The sequence below is a fragment of the Vespula vulgaris genome, chromosome 2, assembly GCF_905475345.1.
Source record: "Vespula vulgaris chromosome 2, iyVesVulg1.1, whole genome shotgun sequence".
NCBI lineage: Eukaryota > Metazoa > Arthropoda > Insecta > Hymenoptera > Vespidae > Vespula > Vespula vulgaris.
The window spans coordinates 16,010,058-16,036,651 of NC_066587.1; the positions used below are offsets into that span (position 1 = coordinate 16,010,058).

At 32.1% G+C, this 26,594-nt stretch overlaps 1 protein-coding gene across 1 annotated transcript in view; it reads left to right on the forward strand.

Annotated features, from left to right (window-relative positions):
- Window positions 1-26,594, forward strand: part of LOC127061883 (plexin-A4) — a 277,822-nt gene that overhangs the window by 174,012 nt on the left and 77,216 nt on the right. The window contains exon 3 of the mRNA XM_050989346.1: window positions 20,132-20,314. Within this exon, the coding sequence (XP_050845303.1) occupies window positions 20,132-20,314 (183 nt within the window). The remainder of the gene's footprint in view (window positions 1-20,131; window positions 20,315-26,594) is intronic.

A 26,594-nucleotide genomic window follows, 5' to 3' on the forward strand; every position in this document is an offset into this window, starting at 1 on the left:
TATTACGTTCTTAATGAGAATTGAGTATAATTTTTATTCTTCTTTTGTTGTATATAGTTCTATAAACAAAAAAAGACGATATATATATATATATGTTTATATAAATTTGTGTATACTATGATACGACGAAAAAAGAATTTTTATTATAACTTTTTATTCGACTAATTTTCTTTGTAATATTAATAATAATTATTATCATTATAAAGTAATAATTATTATTCTTATTGTTATTTCGTATCGCAATCTAAAACTACCTCTTTCTCTCTTTCTCTTTTCAACGGGAAACAACAAAAATATCGTTAACTTCGATAACAAGAAATCACGTGACTGTTTCCGGCAACTTTAGATTTCATTTTCCGCGCAACTATCTACACGGGATACGAATAATTATAGAACCTCGAAAGATTACCGAGAGATACCGAGTCTCGACCCTTTATTCTTTCTTTCAAACTTGACGTGAAGTCAAACGAGAGAAAACAAAGAGAAAAATACAGATTTACAGATATTTATATCTACATATACACACACACACACACACATATATATAGAAAAAGAAAGAGAGAGAGATGATCATCGTCAACCATTAACACGATACGTTGTTCGATCAAGCAAGAAAACTAATAATAACGTGACAATTAATCGGTCCATTATTTTCGTTCAATCGACACTGACATCTCTCTCTCTCTCTCTCTCTCTCTCTCTCTCTCTCTATCTCTCTTCCTCTCGATTATGACGGTCGAACGACTTTCGATGCGAAATTTTTACCCTTCCAATCGTCCCCTCTTTCTTTCCTTCTTATTTTTCCTTCCTTCTCCTTTTCTTTTTTCTTTCTTTTTTTTTTTTTTAATTTTTCTTCCTTTTTCGTCTCTTCCTCCATTCCCATCGTAATTACAGACGTCTCGTGTAAAGGAAATATCGCGGAAAATATGAGTTCGTTTTTACCTTGCAATGCTAAAAGCATTGGCAAGCAAGCAAGCAAGCAACCAACCAACCGACCAACAAGCGTAGGATGGAGGCGATGGTAAAACTCGAATATATCTTTTTCAAGAGAGAGAGAGAGAGAGAGAGAGAGAGAGAGAGATAGAGAAAGAGAGAGAGAAAGAGAGAAAGAGAAAGAGAAAGAAAAAGAAGGGTCCTTGGAACGGATATTGGAATAAAGACAAAAGTGGATTTGCATACGCGTCATCCATGGAACAACCCCCGCTAACCCAACCCCTTGCGGTTTCGCGTATTACATTGTCGATGTTACCGTTGAACACGTTCGACCAACCAACTCGCCTTTGTCTCTCTTTCTCTTTCTCTCTTTCTCTCTCTCTCTCTCTCTCACTCTCTCACTTTGTCTCTCTCTCTTTCTCGACGCAGGAAAGATAATCGAGGGAAATATTGTAAAAAGTGAAAAGCTTTGTACCGATATCGTGTAAACGGATTTGATTAAAAGCCATTCTCACGCTACTGTTTTCTTTGCTCTAACAGAGAGAGAGAGAGAGAGAGAGAGAGAGAGAGAGAGAGAGAGAGAGAGAGAGAGAAACGTCGATCGACGATAATTAAAAACTTTGCTAAAGCTCGTCTATTTTAAATATATACATACATACATACATACATACATGCATACATAAATTTATGTGTGTGTGTGTGTATATAGAATTTACATATATATGTATATATGTATAAGAGTGTATCAATATATATATGCATAAACACAGACACATACACATACACTTATATTTGCCGTTCCCGTTAATTATCTCAGTTTAATTAAGAGATTAATCGGCCAGAACTTTCTTTCTCTTTACCTCTTAAAAAACAAGAAAGTTAAAGCAAAACAGAAAAGGAAAGAAAAGCGGAGAGAGAGAAAGAGAGAGTTTTCTTCTCTTCTTCGCTTTCATTCGGGTTTCATCTCATTGACGGCAACAACAACGTCAACGACAAGCGAGAGAAAGATAGATAGATAGATAGATAGATAGATAGATAGAAAGAGATAAAGATACATAGAGAAAGAGACAGACAGAAAGAGAGAGAGAGAGAGAGAGAGAGAGACAGAAAAAAAATAGATGAATAGAGATAAAGAAGGAGAGAAAATGGTCGACTGGTTAAGTCGTGTAGTATATGTGTGTGCAGCGTCGGGCACGTTGGATGGTAGCAAGTAGAAGGGGAAACAAGGGGAAAAAAAATCAAGGAAGAAGAGAGGGTGCTCTTTTATCGTAAAACTACAGGTGCTTCAGCTCGTACGCTTTTCCACTCTGCGATCGATTAAACTCGATTCCCTCTTTCGACATCTCGTAATCCAACTCTCTCTTTCTCTCTCTCATTCTCTCTCTCTCGTTCTCTCTTCGTGTCCCGATTCCATCGTACCGTTTTCCCCATGTAACACGAACGTTCGATCGTCCTGTTACCTACGTCCATTCCCATTCTCCGTCCTCTTATTCTCGCGTCCAATGGAAATCAACCCTTAATAGCGTGCCATTGCCCGGAGGAAAGAGCTCGCGACTGCTAGAGAATGAGATAGAAAATGGGAAACGCGTGCAATGAACAGAAGAGAGAGAGAGAGAGAAAGAAAGAAAGAAAGAAAGAGAAAGAGAGAGAGAGAGAGAGAGAGAAACGAAACGATCTGAATAATTTTACCTTTCCAACTTTAATGGACGCTGGTCGACAACGCCTTTCGATTTTCCACACGCTTTCCGATAAATCAAAGCGAGATATAAAGCGTATATTGTATGTATGTGTGCATATATGTTTATATATATATATATATATATATATATATATATATATATGTATGTACGCATACGTATGTGTATCTACATGCGTGAGGAAGAGAGAGAGAGAGAATTTTCCGTTTCTATTATTTCACATCGTCGTACGTTTACGTTAATGCGTAGAAACGATCTGTTTCTTCGTACACTTCCCCCGACCCATTCAAACCCATCCCCGTTTTCATTTTTTTTCCTTTTTTTCTTTTAGTTTCACTCCATTAAACTCGCGAATCTTTCCTTCCTTCCTTCCTTCCTTCCTTCCTTCCTTTCTTCTATCCTTTCTCTTCTAGGACGAGGAGACCCAACAAAAAAACAGAAAAAAAGTCGAGGCACGCTTTTATCAACGTCATCGAGTATCGTCGTTGAAATTCTCTTATATATGTATTTGAAGAGAGAGAGAGAGAGGGATAGAAAATAGGAACAAAAAAATTGAAATAGTGAGAGAGATAGATAGATTGCAGCGATAATGGAACTCTGTCGTTTTGAATCTTCTTTTCTCGATGCACTTGGCATCGGAGAAACGATTTTTCGATAGGGAGAGTGAAAGAGAGAGAGAGAGAGAGAGAGAGAGAGAGAGAGAGAGAGAGAGAGAGAGAAACAAAATGAAAGTATGTATATACGTTTAAATCATCACTCGTGTAAACTCTGTCTGTCTCTCTTTCTCTCCCTCTCTCGGTCTGTCCGTATCACTCTCTCTCTCTCTCTCTCCCTGTTTTCTCTTCTATTTTCTTCCCATTTAGTCTGTTCGTTACAGTAATAACTGTATATCTTCTCGAAACGTTTGTCCGCGAACGAAGCGAATTTCAAAAGGGGTAGATAAAAAGTAAAATAAAATTGCAAGAATATCAACGTAGCTAGCAATACGTGTTTTCTTTTTTTTTCTTTTTGAGTTAGAGAGATACTTCTAGAGAGTATGAGAAATGAATTAATAATTGGAGGTTTATCTGATGTTTAAAAAAAATAAAGAAAGAAAGAAAGAAAGGGGGAAAAAAATAAGGAGAAGAAGATAGAAGGAAAAGAGAGAAAAAGAGGAGCAACATAAATTTACTCCAAACTCACAAAAATTTGTTGTTTTAGCCCAGAGAGAAAGGAGAGAAAAAAAGAAAATAAATAACTTCCGCTTTCATCATACGTCCAATTACTTGGAGCCAACTTAATCTTTCTCTCTCTCTCTCTCTCTCTCTTTCTCTCTCTTTCTCTCTCTCTCTCTCTTACCCCTTTCTCTTTTATTTACCTACCCAGAGAAATAACAATCGAGTCGGCTCGAGAGTTCGCGTCGTATGTATCCACATGCATACACATTGAAGTAAATAAATACACAGTTAGGTATCTATTATTTATATTTACATAGACGGAAAAGCATCGAGGTCGGTTGGACCAGCGGTAAGAAAATTTCGAAAATAGTTGTTGGTGCGAGCGCAATCATGCGCTTAATGCGTTACAATCGACGATTTATCTTACTTGCCACTCTTAACCAAGATAAATATCCTATTCGTCAGAACGCAACCCACATCTACATAAGTATATTACTATTCTATTACCATCCTTATTACTACTAGTACTACTACTACTACTACTACTACTATTATTATTATTATTATTATTACTGTTACTATTACTACTACTATTCTATTCGTGTTTTTGAGTAGAGAATTACTTGCTTGATAGGTGGTCAAGTTTTATTAACGATTTACGTTTCGAATCTCTCGCTCAAAACTAGTCAATAACGTTTGGGTATTAGATTTGCGTCGCCATATTATGTACTCTATATATATACATATATATATATTTAAGTTTATGTACTTTTAGATGGACTATTAAAAGTCTATAAACCATGATGACAAGTGCATAGATCCACGGGACACAATCCTATAAGCTGTACCTTCGTTAACAACAACGATAAATTTTGACTGCCTCTAGCCCTCTTTCCCCTTTTCCTAGCTTTATCCCCTATCCTCTCTCTCTCTCTCTTTCTTTCCCCCACCCCGTCTGTTTCCTGCTTAACATCTTTTGTATTTTTTTGTTTCTTATCGTCAAATAGTTTATATCATTTCTCGAATACGAACGAACGAATAGAGATAATTATGTGTTATCAATTTTATTCGTACAAAACGTTATATATATGTATATTTATGTATGTATGTATATGTATGTATGTATGTATCTTTCATATGTATTTATATACATATGAAATTTTCATCTCTCTTATGTGAAATCAACTCGAGAGATCGTTACTCGTCTATAGAAATAAATTTAGTTGAATTGGTACGTACTATATTAGATTCAAAATATACGATATTTCTCTCTCTCCCTCTCTCTCTCTCTCTCTCTCTCTTCCTCTCTTTCGTTTTCGTACGAGTATAAATTTTCAACGAGAAATTGTATATCTTATAAATTTACATATTAAAAATGTAATATAATTTAATTTAAATATGATTTAAAATTAAATATAATTTATAATTTTAAATATGATTTAAAATTAAATATAATTTATAATTTTAAATATAATTTACAATTATATATATATATATATATATATATATATATATATATATAAATAATAACGCAAGAAAAAAGTATAATTAACAACGTTACGAATCTACGCTTTTCCATCTTGTTTACAATTCATACAACTTTAATTTCATTTGCAAAATAGAAAAAAGTGAAAAAAGAAAATGAGAGAAAAAAGAAAAAAATAAAAAAGCAAAAAAGAGAGAAAGAAAAGAAATAGATCAAGATCAGATTAAAATTTTGCGTGAGGTCTTGCCGATCTTGATTTCCCTCTCGTTACAAACGTGCAAACCGATTGGTTAGAGAGAAACTATCCTTTAAAAAGCAAACAACGATTATAACAACCGATTCGAAGCCACAGAAATAATCCAAAACGTAACGTATGTATTTTCTCGTAGCGTCGCGTAGCAAATCGTAACAACTGTTTACTATTCCGATCTTCTAACGGAGCCATACAAATCCATTTGAATATTTGTCGATGTATATGTATCTGTGTATGTGTTTCTGTATATATACACACACAAATTCATACACAGGCACTCATATACATACATATACACATACACATGTGAAATATTAACGTTGTGTTTGTGCAGTTTGTCGCTCATTAAAATCGTGGTACGAATATATACGAAACTAGAGAGAGAAAGAAGGAGAGAAAAAGAGAGAGAGAGAGAGAGAGAGATACAGTCTAGTATTGCAACAGTAACGGCAGAGCAACAGCTTCAGTAACGGCATCAGCAACATTACAGTCGACGAAACTTTGTGGAACTCTACTCGTTATAGACGAGCAAAACGAGCCGCGTACGGGAACGAATCATTACGCTAATTAATTACCTCGTCCGTTGGAACTCGAAAAGGGACACCCACCTACTACGTGTTTACAATGAAATTTTACGGGAAATGGATGTATATATGTATACATAAGTGTACGTATGTATGTGTGTATGTGTATGTGTATACGTGTGTGTGGGACGAGTGGGTGGGTGGGTCTGAATTTGTACGTGTATGCGTGTTAACGCATTTCCATGATTCCCCGACTATCTCTTCAAAACATTATATATATATGTATGTATGTATGTATGTATGTATGTATGTATGTATGTATGTATACATACATATAGGTGTATTTTATAGCAAATGTTCTCCACGAAGGTACTCGAAAGTTTCTCAAACGATCACGTCCAACCAAGTTACGCGTTTCCTGTCCTCGTGTTTACAGGAAGGGTTGGTTCGTTCGATATTAAAGTGCTTGGCTAAGTCATTTGGCTGAGTAACTACTTTCTTTTTCTTCCTTTTTCTTTTTTTTTTTCTTTTTTGATTCCTATTGATCACAATTAATTATTAATAATCGATGATATCGAGTAAATATGGTGGAACGTTACGGAGAAAGAGAGGGGAGAAAAGTGAGCGTCACGCGTACGATTCTTTGTTCGTAGAAAAAAAAAAAAAAAAGAACGAAAGAAAGGAAAATGAAAGAGAAATAAATGAACATAACCAAACGTTGCGAGCAAATTTGAAAATCAATTAAAAAAAAATTCTTGAAAGCGTAACGTCGTAATAATGTTCGTGATATAATATGTAAATGTCGCGTAGTAAATTTTTGTAAAAAAAAAAAAGAAAAACAGAATAAATCGGAATAAAGCAAAATTGAACGAACGAAGTGTCAAGTACGTTTCGTTCGTGAAAACGATCGCGTGACAAAAATGTTCCTTCAAATTTGTGAAACGTCACGAAGTGTACCGTAAAATGGGACAGAGAGAAAAAGAGACAAAGAGAGAGAGAGAGAGAGAGAGAGAGAAATAGAAAAATTCCTTTGGGGAAAAATCGTGACATACTTCTCTCAGGATTCACAGAGTCATATAAGAAACGACGAGTATTTCTCTCGACGTGGTTTCTCCTATGTTGCAAATACAAGGGAAATGTTCTCAAGGACAGCTGTGACATCCTTCGTTCTCCTTCTCCCTTTGAAAATGAGAACAAATTTTTTCTGATAAGAGTTCTTTTCCTGATAAGTATAATCTTGAATAGAAATAAACTTTTTCGATTATAACGATGACGATAATGATTACGTTGACGACGATGACGATCATTTTCAAAAAACATAGTTCAAGTTAACGTATTCGAAGATCATAGTTCAAAAACAATTTTTTAATTTTAAGATTTGTTGTAACATTTATAAGACGATTGGTTTTCTTTGTTATCCTTTTTTTTCTTCTCTTTTTATCTTTTTTTTTTCATTCTACTTAAACAAAATTTTTTTTCTTTATACACTCTCTCTCTCTCTCTCTCTCTCTCTCTCTCTCTCTCTCTCTCTCTCTCTCTCTCTCTCTCTCTCTCTTTCTCTCAGACTCATTCTTCTTTATCCTTCTTCGTTCAAGTATATCTCTAATAAAATTTACATATTGCATATTTCTCAGAGATATCTTTTTCTGTCTCTCCTTCTTTTTTGGGTTGTTGGAGATGGTGAAGGGTGAGAGGAAGGTGGGAGGAAACTAAATGAGTAGAGACGAGAATCATTACAACGAGAGTAACGTTCAGAGAGCGTTACTTTAAATAGTTTTTTAAGAGATCCTTCTGAAGCAGCGATGTAAAGAAGACGATTTCATTTTCTTTCTCCTTTTCTTTCTTTTTTTTTTAGTCTTTCTTGTCTTTCTTTTTTTATAACTCGCCGTAAAAATAAACCGGTGTACTTCTTTTCTCTACTCGTTTTTCTTTCGTATTTTTTTTTTAATATCACATATAGATACGTATATGTGTGTGTGCGCGCGTGTGTGAAAAATTGCTGAATATTTTTACATTATAACGTAAATAAAGGAATATGTTATAATGATAATAATAAGAGAAAAACAATAATGATAATAATAATAATAAGAAGAAGAAGAAAAATATGGGATACAATTTGAAGCGACCAAAAAGAAAAAGAAGAAAAAAATAAAAAGATCAACCCCGAAAAAAGTCTCTTGAAAAAGCGAGATTACTTAATTAATTTTTTTTAAATACTCCTAGAAACTTTTGCTCTCCCGTCATAAGAATATTAAAATATTAATAATTACAACAAGCAACGAACAACAACAACAACAACAACAACAACAACAACAATAATAATAATAATAGAAGCAGGTGTAATGTAGTAGAAAAGAAGAAAAAAAAGACAAAAGTACAAATAACCTTTTTAATCTCTCGGTTAAACGAATTTTTTAACTAACATATTTATACGATTTAAAATATTATTAAATATAAATTTTGTCATGAAAAAATAACAACTCTCTCTCTCTCTCTCTCTCTTTTCTCTCTTCTCTGTTTTTCTCTGTGTACACTTCTTGTGGATCTTTTTCGAAATCGTAGAAACGCACAAGTTTATTGTACAAACGAGACTACGACTCGGCACGGAGATTTGTTTGAGCTTCTTCGCGGGATTGTAAATCGTTGAGAATTTATCGGCCTGGCGACCTCGTGAAACTCGCTCGACGTTCGTTGTATGTTCCTACGAATGTATTCCTATACATAAATACGTATATACGTGTATATATATATATGTACGTACGTGGACGTACGGGGGTGAAAAAGGTAAAATCCAGTGCGTTTCTAACTCTCGAATTCGTCCGAGATCTTCGACTTTTAGTGTTCGATAAATCCTTCCAAGTTTCGAGAAGGTCGACGTATCTTTTATATATGTAACCTAGTCTGTATTAGATTGATATACGTATGTACATTTCATTGAGTGTTTTTATTTAAAGAAAAAAAAAAAAAAAAAAAAAGAGAGAAACTTTTTTGGCACGTATCGATTACATCGAAATAAAAAAATAATTTAATCCTTTCAGAATATTCGATTTATCACAAATACGTATAAATAAATAACTCCACCCGTTGAAATGGAGAACAATTTTTTTATTACACGGATATTACATATCATATTTTTGTAATTACTCGTAGGTGTATTTTTAAAAAAATAATTATTTGCTTCTGTTTCGTTTTTTTTTTTTTTTTTTGTCAAATTGAAACGTACAAATTTTAGCATTAGTTTCTTCTCTTTCCTTCTCTCTTTTTTATCAGAATAGTATAAAATTATTTCCGAAAAATGGAGAAAATAAATGCACGACTGGATTTTGTACGATTTGTGAGGTACAAAAATGAATATTAGAAGAGAAACACATACGGAGAATGAAAAAGAGAGAGAACTAAAACATAAATAAATAAATATGAATAGATATATGGACGAATAAAAAATACAAAAAAAGGAGATATAGAATATAATTGGCATGGTATCGTTGTCAAGACAAAGATCAGAATTTAGTCGTTACACACACACACACATACACACATAAACACACAAATATATATCCGTTTCTCGTTATTTGAACGAGAATATATACAATAGTTGGTTTCATGTTTGTGTCGTTTGTAATTACATCGTCGTTTCTAATTAAATTGCAGATACTCCTCTCGAACTTTGGTTTCTCTATCGTTCTATAGTTAGGGACCAAAAAGCATGTCGGAACAAACGTGTACGAGATAGATAAATGTTGGTATATTTAGTATGTTAACAGCGTGTTCGTGTGTTTATTGGTCTAGTAAGGCAGGTCGCGCAAACACGTTCGGGCGCATGCGTCTTACCGCAAACGGGATCGAGTGTCCCCCTTTTTCAAATTCCTCGAGGATGACTTCCGCCACTGTTCGGTCTCAGTCTGGAACGAAAACTGAATTATTCGAGAAAGGGTGAACGTACGTTTTCGAGAAAATATTTATCAACCCACGTTTCAAATCGACTAAATATATCTATGAGTTTAATTTTATATCTTTGGAAGAAAAAAAAAAGAATTTATTACTATGGTGAATTTCTATGAGATTATCTATCTATCTATGTTACAAATTTTGTAAAAATATTTCTGAAGTAATCTACTAAGTGTATTCTGTATCAGCACAGAGTAATGATCGCTGGAATGAAAAAAAAATATTACATATATTTTTCTGTACGTTGGAAAGAATTTTTGTTCGATTATAATTTATAATATACATCGATTAATTCGTTCGTGTGTGTGTATGTGTGTGTGTATGTGTGTGTGTAAACGATCGAATTCTTTAATCAATATTAACGACGAAATCGTTAAAATACGAACGACTTTGATATTTTATATCTCACTAAGAAAAACATTTATTAGGAGTACCTCTACATAGTTATATGTATTTACATTGCAAATTTTATAAAATATTTTTATTCGAAACGATCTACTAAATATATTCCGTCGGCATAAAATAAAGGTCGCTGGAATGAAAAAAAAATATTTTTCTATCGTTCTAAAGAATTTTTATTTATATTAACGATTTATATATGTCAATCAATTCGTTTACATATAAACAGGATCGAATTTTTTTTTATCGTTATCAACAAAATTGTTCCTATAAAAAGATTTGTTCGAAGAGCTCGAGAGTGTTACATAAAAAAAAAGAGAGAGAGAGAGAGAAAAAAAAAAGAAATTGTCGTCTACAAAAAAGCTTCAAAATGTGTCAACCAATGTATTCCCTATAATGTAAACGCTTTTCTTTCGAATTTTTAAAATCGATCATTCCGCGTTAACAAAAAAATTATTTGTGAAAAAAAAAAAAAAAAAAAAAAACACAAACAAACAAACAAACAAACAAACAAAACCTGCAACTACAATTTTGCGAAAAGGGTTCGTGTGTAACGAAGAGAAAAAAAGAAGAAAAAAAAGAAAAAAAATTGTCGTGAATTCTCAGTTAATTCCAGGAGTCCAACAAGAGGAAGGTTGCGCGTTGTTTCTCAATTAACGTCTCGTCCATCATTAATGTCTCTTCCTCTCTACCTTTTTTTCATTCTCTCTACAACTACATCTATATATCTCTATCTTTCTAGTTTTAACTCTGTGAATTTTTTTTTTTCTTTTCCCTCTTGAAAGGAGCACTACTCTGCTATACGAGTACGAGTGGACGCGTTTTAACGTTAACGCGTTTACGCTAAGAACACGTACTTCTCTCGATCTCTATTTTCTAGAAACATTAGAAAAAGAGACAGAGAGAGAGAGAGAGAGAGAGAGAGAGAGAGAGAAAAGAAAGAGGTAAACGTGGAAAATGCTGTGTGACGTTCAAACGTTTTTCTTCTTTCTTTTTCTATCTATGTACTCTCCCTCTTTCTCTCTCTCTCTCTTTCTCTCTCTCTCTCTCTCTTTACCTATCTATCTATCCATCTCTTTTTCTCTTCATCTCAGTGAAGTTACTGGAATGTAAGTACTTCGCAACTGCATCTAGCCTGATGAAGAGAGAAAGAGAGAGAGAGAGATGGGGGAAAAGCAACGTTTTATTTTTCTTTTTCTTTCATTCTCATTATCGGTACTGCTTTGAGGAAAGCAAGGACATCCCCTCGTTCAACGAGTGCACCCCTTTTTCACAAGAATTCTAAAGTATGAGAGATAGAGAGAGAGAAAGTGAGATAGATAGATAGATAGATAGATAGATAGATAGATAGATAGATGGATGGAAAGGGTGAACGCTTTAATCGTTAACGTCGATGCACCCGCTAAAAGCTTCAAAATAAGTGAAGCTTCCCTCTCTTTATATGGACGTCCATGTAAATTTCATCGATACTTTCGACGATGAAAGAAAAAAGAATTATGTAAAAAGAAAAAAGAAGGTAAATATGAGGGGGAAAAAGAGAACCAAAGAGAGAGAGAGAGAGAGAGAGAGAGAGAGAAAAGCTCGTCGCACGTGAAAAAAAAAAGATATTAATCGATCGGAAATTAATTAACTTTTTTTTCCTTGTCGATCTTTATTAATTATATATCGAATATGAAAAATATGAACTAAAGAGAGGAAGACAAAGGCAAGCACGAGAAAAAAGAGAGAAAGGAAGAGAGAAATATAAAAATCTATTCTCTTTTGAAACATAAAAGAAAAAGATTAATATAAAAATAAAATGTACGTATAAAAAAAAAAAAAGAAAAAAAGAAAAAAGAAACATGCGAAGAGACGCCTACTTACGAATCGTTGTTGCGTAGAATGAATCGCAATAAAACCGCGCCTCCTTTCTTTCTTTCTCAAAAGATTTACTGCCAACGGCGATCGCGTTACGCCCATCCTTTCTCGATCATACTTATCTATCGAAAATTATGTAGTTACTATGGAGAAATCAACTCTCGATGTTTAATATCTGTCAATAGTAATAAAGAAAGGAAAAAAATAAAAAACAATAAATAAATAAATAAAAATGCGAACAAAAAGAAGAGAGAGATAAGAGAAAGTGTTTGTCTTTCTAAATGTGCACGTGCGTGACGTCAAATTTAACGTCTCTTAGAAAAATTCATTTCTTGTGTGACATAAATCTTAACAGCGTGCCGAGAATGCTTTGATATTTTTGTTAATAATAAATAAAAAAAAAAGAAAAAAAGACACAAAGAAAATACAGGGTGCGTGCACGATCACGCAACACATCAAATTTTTTATCTTCCATCCAACACCAATTTGTATCTCTCGTAACATAAATCTCATGAATATGATAAAAATCAACGAGTTTGCGTTTCTAACAGGTATTATAAAATATGACGTTTTTTATTTACATAAAAAAAAAATAAAAAATAAAAAAAAAACAAAAACAAAAAAAAAATTCAGCTCTTCTCTCGCAGACAACGAAATGAATTTTTGCGAAAGGATCTCGACCGTCGATATCTCCGTCTGTTAAATTATCAATGAAACGAAGTAAAATAAAATTTTTAATTAAAAAAAAAAAAAAAGTAAAAGAAAAGAAAAAAGAACAAAAAGAAAGAGAAAGCAAAGTCTGCTGTGCTTCGCGTAACGTCAAATTTAATATCACTTAAAACAAATTTAACTTCCGCTGGTGGTTAAATGAAATTATTTCGAACGATACAAATCAACGGAGAATTTGTTTCGGGGGAATTGAATTAGTAAAAACTATATTTTCGAAATAATGAAGTTATAAAGGGTATCGAAGAAAATGGCATAAAAAGCGAATGGTTGTGAAAGCGAATGGAAAAAAGTCGAACGAAATGGCTTCGACTGTTTCGTTCGTTTCTAGATGACGAAATAATGAATAAAAAATTAAAAAAGAGAGAGAAAAAGAAAGAAAGAGAGAAAGAAAGAAATAAAGAGAGAGAGAGAGAGAGAGAGAGAAATGAAAAAAAAATGAAAAAAAAAGAAAACGTAGAAATTTGCCAATTGACGAAATTATAATAATACATTGTTCCTCGAGAACGTTCGATGCCACGGGGGATATAAAAGATATCGCAATAAGTTCTCAAGATCTTTTAACGATAAAAGTGAACGGACGATGTAGCACGATCTAACGGGCGAGAAAATGCTTTAAGAATCGCGGGAACGAGTTACCGTGCGCGATCTCGAATTACCATAACGTTTTCCTCGGCGTGAATGCGAACCGTGCTCTCCATCCTCGATGATTATGTCGCAATAACAATAATGTCAGCCGATTACATTACGATTGGAATCCGCACGAACGATAGCTCGATATTTTTTGTTTCTTTTCTTTTCTCTCTCTTTCTCTCTCTCTCTCTCTTTATTTTTATTTTATTTTATTTTTTTTCTTTTCTTAAGCTCTACGATTTATTCTTTTTTATTATCTATCCTGAAAAAAAATATTTCATTGCGCATTGTTATAACGATAGCTGTGTGATATGATTCAGTAATATTTTTGTATCGAATAATGTAACGCGTGTATGTGTGATAAAATTGAAGGAAGAGAACAAATTGGTTTTCTCTATATAAACTATATTTCTTCTAATAAATATCTGTTAGAATCTTTTCTTTCTTTCTTTTTCTTTTTTCTTTTTTTTTTTTTTTTTTGCTTTTTGATCTCCTTTTCGGCTTATTCGTAATTTAATAATACGATAATATAATTGTCGTGATTAATACGATCTAATGAAAGAAAATTATACTGTACAGAGAAAATTTTTTTCATAAAAAATTTCGCTGGAATTATATCTTTCTATTCCACTTTTTGTTCCTCTCTCCCTCCTTTCTCTCTTTCTCTTAATTTAATAATACGATATAGTAACAGTATAATACAGTAATATAATTAACATAATTATAATTACTGATGTAATATCGTATAGAATATAAAAAAAAAAAACAACAGGAGTAAAAAAAAAGAGAGACGGGTCTTGAAATTCTCCTTTTTGAGGAAAAATATTTGTTAGGATTCTTCTTTTCTTTTTGTTTTTTAACTACTCTCGGATTATTTTTTTTTTATCCTTTCTAAATTCTCCCTTTCTTCTTTCACTTCCACTTCCTCTCTTTATCCCATTCTCGACATTTGAATTCCTTCTCGGATTGTCTTCGTCGCCGTGCCGTCGTTCGTAGAAGCGGACTTTGCGAAAGATTTTCCCTCGACGTGTTCGCGCATATAATTACCACGAAGACGACTCGATATACATAATTCCCCGGCGTGTCGGACTTTTTATCTACATGCTTGGGTACTTCCGCGTGAAAATAAAAACGAAAAAAAAAAAAGGGAGAATGGACCTTCCGTGACAGAAAGAATCATTCTTTTTTATCTTTTGTTTTCGTTCTTTCTTCCTCTTTGTTTTTCCCCTTTTTCTTTTTTCTTCCTTTTTTCTTTTTTTTTCAAATTTGATCCTAAATAATTAATAATAATGACGATAATAATAGGTTTAATTTATTGCGGAGTCACATTAGAAGACAATTGAAAGTTAGAATATTTTATCAATTTCTTAAAAAGATCAATTATAATAAAAAAAAATATATATATATGTCATATAGTATAGTAAAGTATGTTATACAATATTATTTCATTGCAGAGAAAAATTTTACGTTATCACGATACGTTTTCTCTTTTTATTTCTTTCGTTATCTTTAATCGATTAATAATATATATATATATATAACTTTTTTTATATATAATATATTAATTTATTTTATATTATCTTTGCATATATGATATATATTAAATACATTTATAATTTTTAATATATATATATATATGTATTAAAAACAAAACAAAAAATAAGAATAAGTAAAAACGAAATAGAGGACGAAAGAGTCCTGAGAAAAATTAAACGAACTCCTTAGGGACAAGTCGAGCTTGTGCACATGAGCGTGTGCTTAATTCGTTGTATATAGAAAAAAGCGAAGAAAAGCAAAAGAAAAAGAAAAAAAAAATAGACGAAGAAAAAGAAGAAGAAGAAGAATAAGAAGAAGAAGAAGAAGAAGAAGGAAAGAACAAAAAAAAATTAGATGCGCGCATGCCTAATGGAATTTCTATGTTTCTGTGAATAATTCTAGGATGGCGTTACCATATTTCATTCCATAGGTAGAATGTAAAATTCCGAGGACGATTTTATAGCTTAATGGAGTTTCTGTGTTTTCAAAAATCGTTTCGTATACGTATACGCGTGCGAGTTTGCCTCCTATTCGGTTACCGTCCAACAACTGTAAATATGCTTTTGAGAGAGTCGAAAGAGAGAGAAGAAAGAAAGAAAGGAGAAGAATATATATATATATGTATGTGTATGTGTACGTATTTGTATGTGTGTGAGTGTGTATGTATATGTATAACAAAGCGGAAGGAACCTTTTAATGATCGCATGATGTACATCGTTGATGTTCATTGAAGTATCGAGAAATCGACAAAGAGAGATTGAGAGAGAATGATAAATAGATAGATAGAGAGAGAGAGAGAGACTTAATTATTAATTAATTCGAAAGCATCGTGATGAAATTGCCAAAGGGTAGATAGGTTACCTCCATCGTATCATACTGAAAGTTTCGATTAACTAACAAAACCGATAAGCGGGAGATACAAATCGAAAAGGGGATTGAAAAGGAAAAGGTGGAAATAATTGGAAAGATTGAAAATAAAGTGAGAATTTCTACTCGTTCGTTTCATTTACATGGTAATCGTTTATTTGAAAAATTTTCATTGTTGATAAAATAACTTGTATAAATCGTACGGGCGAACGCGTGCGAGGAAAATTGTATATATACATATATATATATATACACCCACAAAGACACACACATATACAAATACACACGCGTACGCATATGTACGCATAAATAAATATTTTATTCATCGACATTTGTACGAACATTTTATCATAATCTCTGTGTTCTGAAATACGCGTTCCAGAATTATATTCTGAATTTTCATGTGTTGGATAAAAAAAAAAAAAAAAAAAAAAAAAAAACAAACAAAAAGAAGAAAAAAGAAACGAGAGAGAAAGAAACAAAAAGGAAGAAGAAAAAAGATTACAACAAAAATGAGAGAGAAAGAAAAAAAAGAGAGAGAGAGAGAGAAGGAGAAAATTATGGTAAAACATTGATTTCAATGTATACGAGCGTCGATTTTTTCTTTTCTTTTTTCCTCTTTTTTTTTTTTTTTTGTATTAAAATTCGTACTCGTTGGGTAGACACAACATCTAATCATGAATTTTAATGAGCAAAGTAGTTTTAAAGGAACATGAGAAAACGAGACGAGATTTTAGTACTCTCTCGGTAAACGAATGTCTTCTTGGTATCCTCGTGTCTCTCTCTCTCTTTCTTTCTCTCCCATAGAAGATGAGACGAAGAAGAAGAAGGAAGATAGAGAATACGTGCTTCTGACTCTCTCTCTTTCTCTCTTTCTCTCTATCTCCATTTCTATATATCTATCTATCTATCTCTCTCTTTCACGACAGCAGTCATGAGCGTGCCGCGAAACGCCCCTTCTGCACACCGTAGGCGGTGTATTAGCACCAGCAATGCAAATAATTGTTCGCTGCAATCTATACAGGGTGGCGAAACCAACCCTGGAATGTAAATAGAGTTGACGCGATGAGAGGACGACGACTTCTTGGTTTATCCTCTCTTTCTCCCTCTCTCTCTCTCTCTTTCTCTTTCTCTCTCTCTCTCTCTCTCTCTCTCTCTCTCTCTCTCTCTCTCTCTATCTCTCTTTCTCTCTCAACTAAAGGTGAAATATAGTATCTACATCTCTAAATGTTTCTCTCGAGATATTTCGTTTCTTAAGGTTGATTAGAAGATTAATGGATTTCGTCGTTCGTGATATTTCATGTGATAAGAAAATATGTACGTACGTACGTACGTACGTACGTTGGTACGTATTTCGCAATATTTTGTTTTAATTACGTTGAAAATTTGATTATTGACAAATAGAAGAAATTTTCTACGAAATGTTTATACGATCTAGGACGTCTTGTTACTCGGCTTGTTTATTTTTCGCAAATAGACGTACGCCTGTATTTACGTGTATCCCCACATGTATCTGGATTTCTAGATTTTTAAAGGGAAATATTATATGAAATACATTTGAATAATGAAATATAATAGCATCACGTGATATTTCATTCTTAAGCTTGATTAGAGGATTCGCGGATAGTTCCGAATCAAAAAAAAAAGATTAATAAAATGCGTATCACGTTATTTTATTTATACGACTCGTGTTACGCGTAAAATTTGTGTATCTGTAAAAACATTTTTCTTCTAAGAAATATTTTTCTTTGGAATACTTGATACCGGTCTACGTTTATACTACCTATCCATGTATGTTTTTTTTCTACGTACGTACCGTGTACGGTTATATTGTTTTACCAACACTTTTTTTCTTCGTGGAAATTTTTATATCCGCGAAGACATATTTCTGACAGAAATATTTTTACTTCGCGATATTTGCCACAAGTTACGTTTATTTTTTACATTTCGAGAAAAATCAAGAGTTTCTAGATAATTTCTAAAATTAATTATCTAGAATTCTCTCTCTCTCTCTCTCTCTCTTTCTCTTTTTTAGACTTTTTTTTTTTTAAGTAAAATCTTAGGGACTTTCTTCGATTTTATCCTTCACATATCAAATTGATAAATTTCATTTACGAGATACATACATATTTATATATTCGTTTTTTTTTAATGACTACCTTCTAATAACATCTCGAGATTAAATAATAATAAAAGAACGTCATTTGAACGAAGAGCAATAAAATATAGCATCTCATCGTTGTCTTCGTCGTCTTCGTCGTCGTCTTCGCCCGCCCTAATCCTCCTCAACGATTAATCGCCGAGGCAACAAGAATTAATTGCCTCCCTCGTAATAATTTATCGTTTGCGGACCTCCAACGCGATATATTTTACCGTCCAATATTTTTCTTGCTTTAGCGATAACCTACGACTAACGTTTTCCCTAAAAAGCGAACGTTACTTACCTACTTGTTTGCAGTAGATACTCGAAAGAAGATCTTCGCGTTCTGTGTTGTTGATCTTACAACCATACTCGTTCGTTAGATCGTTTTGATTACATTCTATACATAAAACGTCCGAAAATTTATGATCGTAATATCCTACGATCTACGATCTGCGATGATCTATCTACAATATTTGTGTGTTACGAAAAAAAGGGAAAAGAAAAAAGAGAGAAATGAAAGGAAGAGAAAAATACAAAAAAAAAAAAAACATTTCCCTGAATGTTATAAACAAACAAACAAAAGCTTGGTCGGTTAACGTTCACCGAGAGGAAAAAGAAATAAAAAAAAAAAAAAGAAAAGAATAAAAAAGAAAAACAAAAGTTATTTCTTTTTCATTCGTAAAATAAGAATCGTATCGAAATGAAATCAGCTCGTTCGTTTACATTAGTTTTCGTTGTCCTATCATCGAATCGAGGGAATACAACAGCTGATACTCGTGTTTACGCGTATCGATGAATATTTGTATATATGTATGTGTGTACATTACCTATGGGATGCCACATATGTTATTAGTGTCGTTCCGTCGTTCGAAGCGTACGGACGTGCGTGACAATTAACTCCAGAATATTATTATCAATGTTAATAAAGTTTTATATATTTTACCGAATATATTCAATCGAAATAATTTACAAATATTATATAATACGGTAAGAATATCAATGAACAATTCTATCTATTTGATCATTAGTTTTTCAATAATTAATTACATAATATATTTGGGAAAAGAAATATTGAATGTATGTGAATATAGAATAATAATAAAATATCTGAAGGTAATATAAATAATTATGTATCTGGGTTGCCTCTTCGGGTTTATTATAAATTCTTCTATTTATATAAAATACGGAGTTTTTTTTTTCTTTTTTAATTAATCGATATAACATTAACCATATATATTCCGTACTGATAATTTACTATTAATATCGAGTAATTACTTAAAATTCTGATTAAAAGTATTTTAAAAATATTCACTCGATGTAATCTATAGAGAACGAAGATAGGACGAGAACATTTTTAATCTCTATTAATCGTTCATACGTCGAATATATAAATGGAATGAAAACAAAACAAAAAAAATAATAAAATAAATAAATAAAAGAGAAAAGGGAAGAAGGAAAATTGAAACTAATCTCCATTCAATTTATCTCATACATATACGCGCCAAACATTCTTTTTTATTTTGTTTTATTTTTTATTTATTTATTTATTTATTTATTTATTTTTGTAGTCAATTATCAAGTCATTATACTATCTATACCTTACGTTTACTCCCGTAAATTTAATTACATTTATGATGGATGATTATATACTACGATATAGTATATTACGTACACATTCGATAATTACATCGTACGATTAGATCAATTTAGAATTATCATCCCGTATATTCGTGGAATAGGAAACAGTATTGTTGATTATCATATATCGATTATATCGCCATTAAACGTTTAGTAAAAAATTCGTCGATCTTTTTGCTAACTTTTGAACCTTATATAATTAAATATATATAAAAATATATAATAAAAATATAATTAATATATATATATAGAAACGTAATAAACACAAAAAAAAATCTTATGAACGATCGATTGATTTTATTAATTTTGTTCTTTCCTTTGTCTCTCCTTATAGAAATTACAAACTATCGGCGAGGATTTTTGCGGTTTGGACGTGAACACTCCTCTCGGTGGCGAAGATCCAATCGCTGCATTTCCTGTTTTAACTTTCGACACTCTCCTCACGGCAGTAGCTGCTACGTCCACTGGTGATTACACCGTCGTCTTCCTTGGAACTAACAAGGGCCATCTTAAAAAGGTAAGTACATAGTTACTTTACTTATTAACGATACCAAAGATCGTGCACGACCAACAGATTGGAAAAATCAATTACGTTCGATCATATTTAATAGATCACGTCTTATTTTAAACTGATATAGATAACTACTTACGATTAATTATACGTTTCCCTAATAATTTTTTTCGATTCGCACAGCAGACAAATAATCAATAATATAATTTATAAAATCCGTATTTATATAAGTTATATATTTAGTCTAATCAATAATTGTTTTCATCGTTAAGCGTTATATTAGAGTATATTTATAATAACAGTATATTTGATATTATAATATACAGTTACATGATATTACAAATATGTTACAATCTACTATGAGTAATTCCCCTTTTTTTTCATACATCAAAATTTATTCAATATTTATTACGTATGTAATATAACGTAATATCTAGATACATAATACTTCAACTCTAATACGCAGTCTACCACAATATATAACATTGGACAAAAATTTCACATATTATATGATTTTCGAATGTTACACGTATCTCGTCGTAACATTAGTATTTATATAATTTCTCTAGACATATATACATATAAAGAAAAAAAAGAAAGAAAAAAAAAAAAGAAAAAGAAAAATCTCGCCATAAATACTTTAAAAAGATATAATATCTATCGAGCACCATATTCATTAATATAAATACACGCATACATAAATACATAAATACGTAATCGTTTAAAACGACGACGTATTCGTTTAGTCTGCGTTAAAGCTAGAGAAGATAATAATAAAAGAGATTAATACAACCGATAGTATTGAAGTAATGCGTTGTTCATGCAAGGTCGTTTCGCACGATCCGATATACATGAGGTCGAAGGATTCTCGAGGTGTCGAGCTTAAAGGACGATAATAATCTCGATAAAACGTTTTCTACGTTTAAGAACAACAACTTTCGCCAGCCATGAACTTGTCTCTCTCTCTCTCTCTCTCTCTCTTTCTCTTTCTCTTTCTCTTTTTCTCTTTAGTTGAGGACACGGAAAGTTCAAATATCAAAGATCAGTGATCTTTACGCGCTCGACCGTATATGCACGACTTCCTCGATAAAACGGACATCGGCCTTGGCCGAAGGATCATTAAATTAATCGTGATTGGTGCTACATAGATTACACCTCGAGTTTTCTCTATCTCCCTCTCTCTCTTTCTCTCTCTCTCTCTCTATGTTTATGTTACGATCATGAATCAAATTGGAAAATCGAGATTACTAGAAGTACATACATCTACACATACATATATACGTACGTATACACGCAACGTGTATATTCCCTCGTAATTATCTCGACTTAGAAGAGCAGAGAAATGGAGGTAAAAGTTGTTAGAGCTATATTTAAAAATCAATTAAATCTTTTTTTCTTCTCTTGTTTTCCTTTTTGTTTTTTGTTTTTTTTTTGTTTGTTTGTTTTTTTTTTGTTTTTTGTATTTTTTCTCTTTTTCTTTTCTATTTTCTTTTTCTTCTTTTTTCGTAAATAACGATCAACATAAACGCCGGGAAAAAGAGGAAAAAGAAAGAAAAGAAGAAAACGGACGATCCTCGAACGATAGGGGCAAGTCTTCTTCCGAATGAATTATAATTATCGGCTTAGATCCAAGCTTAAGATTTATTTCTTAAGGATCTTTCTCTTTCTCTTTCTCTCTCGAAGCATCTCTCTAAGGCGTTTCTGGTTAAATTAATCACGATAGGAAAGCCCCCTTTCATTCTTTCTCTGCCATTTCGTGATCTTCCGCTTCAAGAAATCAAGTATAGTTTTCTCTTTTTAATCGAGAGAAACTATGTTAAAATACGTTATGTATGTATAAGTGAAGATCGATATGGATCTATTGTAAAAAAAAAAAAAAACAATAAAAAAAAAATAAATGAATAAGATCGATCAATATCGAAATATCTATCTATTTATCTATCTATCTATCTATCTGTCTGTCGATCGATCGACCGATTCAATTCTCTCACATATTTTTATTTTCATCGATGATTCTTTTAATATCTATTAAACATGTATTACGCAATAATATTGACATTATCTCCTAGTTTGTTTTCTATTTCTAATGTGATAACGTTAGATCAACATAAATAAATAAAATCAATCAGTAGACCGATCGACTGATCGATTGACTGATCGACTAACACGTTTCTTACTCATGTCACATTTGTATCAATTAATGTTTCTAACGTTTCAACGAAATTAGATAATAAGATTGATATTACGTCGTTTATTTTCTATTTACGAAACGATAACATTAGAGATCAATAGAAAATTAATAACATCGATCAATTGAAAGAGATAACGATTGACCTTATTCCGTTTTAATTATTACCAATACGTTTAAACGAAATTAGATAATAAGATCGATCGAATAATAAGATTTATATTATCCTGTTTTCTACTTTTAATTCGAATATCATAAAAACGGGATTAACCGTTGTTAGTTCGTAAAAATTGAAATATTAAAACGAAATTAAAAAAAAAAAGAAAAAGAAAAAAAAAGAAGAAAGAGAAAAAAAGAAAGAAAAATAATTAAAAAAGAAAAATATTTATGATGGAGAAGAATCGATTGAAAAATTTATGACATAGTTTAACGAATATTTATTCTTACCAAAGGAGATAATAATAGGAAATAGATGTACATTTCATCATATTATATTCGTATTATCGCTTTAATAACGTTGACGTCTTGGACCGCCGTCATATTTCCCCGTGTAAATTCAGTTTATTTACGGCCTTTAAGCACTTTAAACGTTTGAAATCTTTATTAGCCGTGCGCATATCTACTACATGTATGTGTATGTATGTGTATATACATATATATATACATACATATATATATATATATATAGAGAGAGAGAGAGAGAGAGAGAGAGAATGTGTATAAGTATACATGGTTTCGTAGATTTATCGGTCTCATAAACGGCGATCGTGCTTTCGCCGTTTGGCTCTCTTCTTTGCGAAGCGATAACTACACGTAAACTAACTAACACATAGAGATATATCTGTATATACATATATATACATATATATGTATACATATACAAAGAGAAATGGAGGACAGAACGGATAACGTGAGAAGATCTCCTGAACGTGCGCTCGTGCGTTTACTCTCTCTCTCTCTCTCTCTCTCTCTCTCTCTCTTGGTCTAGGTTTATCGTAGTAACTATATATACATATATAGAGAGAAAAAAGAGAGAGAGAGAGAGAGAAAGAGAGAGAGAGAAGTATATATAGCTATGTGGATACGTTAACGCACGAAACGAAGCGATACAGAACGACTGTATAGCCATTAAAGCGGAAATTGATCGTTCGGATTTTGTTCTTCCATTGCCAGATTTTACTTCATTCTTTTCTTTTCTCTTATTCACCCATCGTCATTTAACTGTATTCTCTTTTCCTCGTTAACTATATCCTCATTCGCCGTTTCCTATTAGTTTCACGTAGATACTAATGTATCTGTTCTGTAAGTTCTTAATTCTCCTTTAATTCTCTTTTTCAGTTCTTTCTTTCTTTTTTCTTCCTTTTTCTTTCTTCTCTTTCCTCTTTTTTTTTTTCAACATTCAGATTTTTCAACATTCGATCATTTCTCTCTTTTTTTTTTTTTTGACGTTCAGGAAGACACGTACCCTTAATATTCGAAAAATATTTTTCTGTGTTGGACTTCACAGCTCTTTTTCTTTTTTCTTTTTCTTTCTTTCTTTTTCTCTCTTCTTCTTTATAATCCCATAATAACAAAACGGATCAAACGATCGGTAGAAAAGAGACGAAGAATCTTTACGATGTAAAATCTTACGATGGATGAAAAACGAATATTAAATGGTACATTTGTTTTTCAAACGTCGCTTTCCATCTGTAATCATTTTAAGATTAGAAAAATTGTAAGTCTTTTATTTTCTTTGTTAAAGAAAAAAGAAGTGATTTCTATTTTTTTTTTCTTTTTTTTTTCTTCTCTTTTCTTTTCTTTTTTCACAATCCCATCAACGATAAATCGGTTACAAGAGGAGGAGGAGGAGGAGGGTAGGAAAAAAGAAGCTTTACGATGTCGAATCTTGCGAGGTTGAAGCCAGATGGTAACATGCAAATCGATGGGAAACGAGTCTCTCTCTCTCTCTCTCTCTCTCTCTCTCTCTCTCTCATTCTAATCGCAGACGTATGAGTTATCTATCGATCGATCGATCTATCGATCTATCGATTCCAGTTGTTCACGAGAACGGGAATAGATCGATGGAAGATTCTTAACGTCTGTCTAGTCTCTGCGTGTCGATCGATCAATTTGAATTTAATTAAAACGCTCCTCTTCTCTTTTATCTTTCGTACATGTACACTCATATATATATATATATATATATATATATATATATATATATATATATACACGTTTATACGCATAAACGAAGCGAAAGTAACCAGAAAGAAAATTTATATGCGATAACTCGAATGAAGTTTCCAACTCGCTACTTTTTTCTCCTCTTCTATTTCACTTCTACCAATTAACATAGTACAGAAAGAAAAAAATAAATAAATAAAAAGTAATTGAAGGAACTAGCAAGATAGAAAGAAAGAGAGAAAGAGAGAAAAAAAGTGAGAAAGAGATAGAAAGAAAAATTACACAGAGAAAGAGGTAGAGAGATAGAGAGATTGAGAGAGAGAGGGAGATAGATAAATAGATAGATAGAGAGAGAGAGAGAGAGAGAGATACACAATAATGGTCTTAGAGGTTAATTGCGGTGGATCGTCGCGCGTGATTAATAATCGCTTCTAGGTGGCCATTGTTTATCATTGCTAGATCCTATCGATAGAACGGGATCGGTCACGAGACATTTCGTCGTCTCGGGTCAAAGGCATCGGACTCTAACTAGATTGTGCGAGCTAGATAAATAGATAGATAGATAGATAGAAATATATATATATAATACAACCAAACAAAGATTGTATATATGTATGTGTGTGCGTATATATTGAGATTGTGTGTACATATATATATATAATCTTTATATTTTTATTATCTATGTATATATATATATATACACAGATAGTTATATAATACGTGTATGTGTATATATATTACGTATACCACGTAAGTAGATAGAAATGTGTATATACGTGCGTATGTATGTATAAGAGAGAAAGAGGGACAGTGAAAAAGAAAATGAGAAAGAAGTAGATGGATAGAAAAGAGAAAGAGAGAGAGAAAGAGAGAAACGTTACCACGCTGTTACAGCAGCGTTGATTCATGACTCGTTTCGTCCCGGAAGGTATTAATTAATGATCGCCCTCTTGTACACGTACGTTTAGTCACAAATGTTCTCTCTCTCTCTTTCCCTCTCTTTTTCTTTCTCTTTCTCTTTTTCTCTTTCTCTTTCTCTTTCTCTTTCTCTCTCTGTTTTTTTCTTTCTCTCTATTTCTCATTCTGAGAAGCTTTCGGGGTCGTGGCTCAAAAGGTCATCCGAGTATATTTGCACGAGTTCCTCTCTTTCTCTCTCTCTCTCTCTCTTTCTCTTTTGACGGTGAACTTACCTACACCACTGTTAATAAATAAAACGAAGTAACCAAGCAACCAATCAACCGATCAACAACCAACCAACCAATGCGAAATTTTTATCGTTAGAAACGTTCGACGTTCGTCAAGGAATTCAATCTTCCTAGCAGGATTTGAAAGAGATGGAGAGATCGTTTTACATGATTATAACATGAGAAAGTATTACGAATCCTATTATCTTGTTTATCCTCTCACAATTATATCGATTGCTTTTCATTAATTCGTTTCTTCTTCTCTCGATACGATTTATTATTTCATGCATACATATGTACGTATGTATGTATATATTGAGTAACGATTTCCAATTTTGTAATGCTTCGAATAAGTAGATATATATAAATGTATATATATATTTTTTTCTTGCTATATATACACTGATACGGGTTGTTTGATATTAATATTAAAATATCTATGCTTGTAAAAAATATATTTATAATAATATTAAAAAAGTATATATATATATATTATATTATTTGATCGCAATTTTTTTGTAAATTTAAACACTTAAATCTTTTTTTTGTAATAGTTTTTAATTTAATAGTTTCTTTTAATTTATTTTACTTCTCCGTCGAAGATTAGTACGAAGACAATCAATTAGGAATTTTTCAATTAATACTGTCTTTATTCAATAATCAATTAGATAATAATCATTATCGATTAACAGATACTTACGAAGTTGTAAAAGAAAAATAAAACAATTTCAACTCTCGTGATATTATC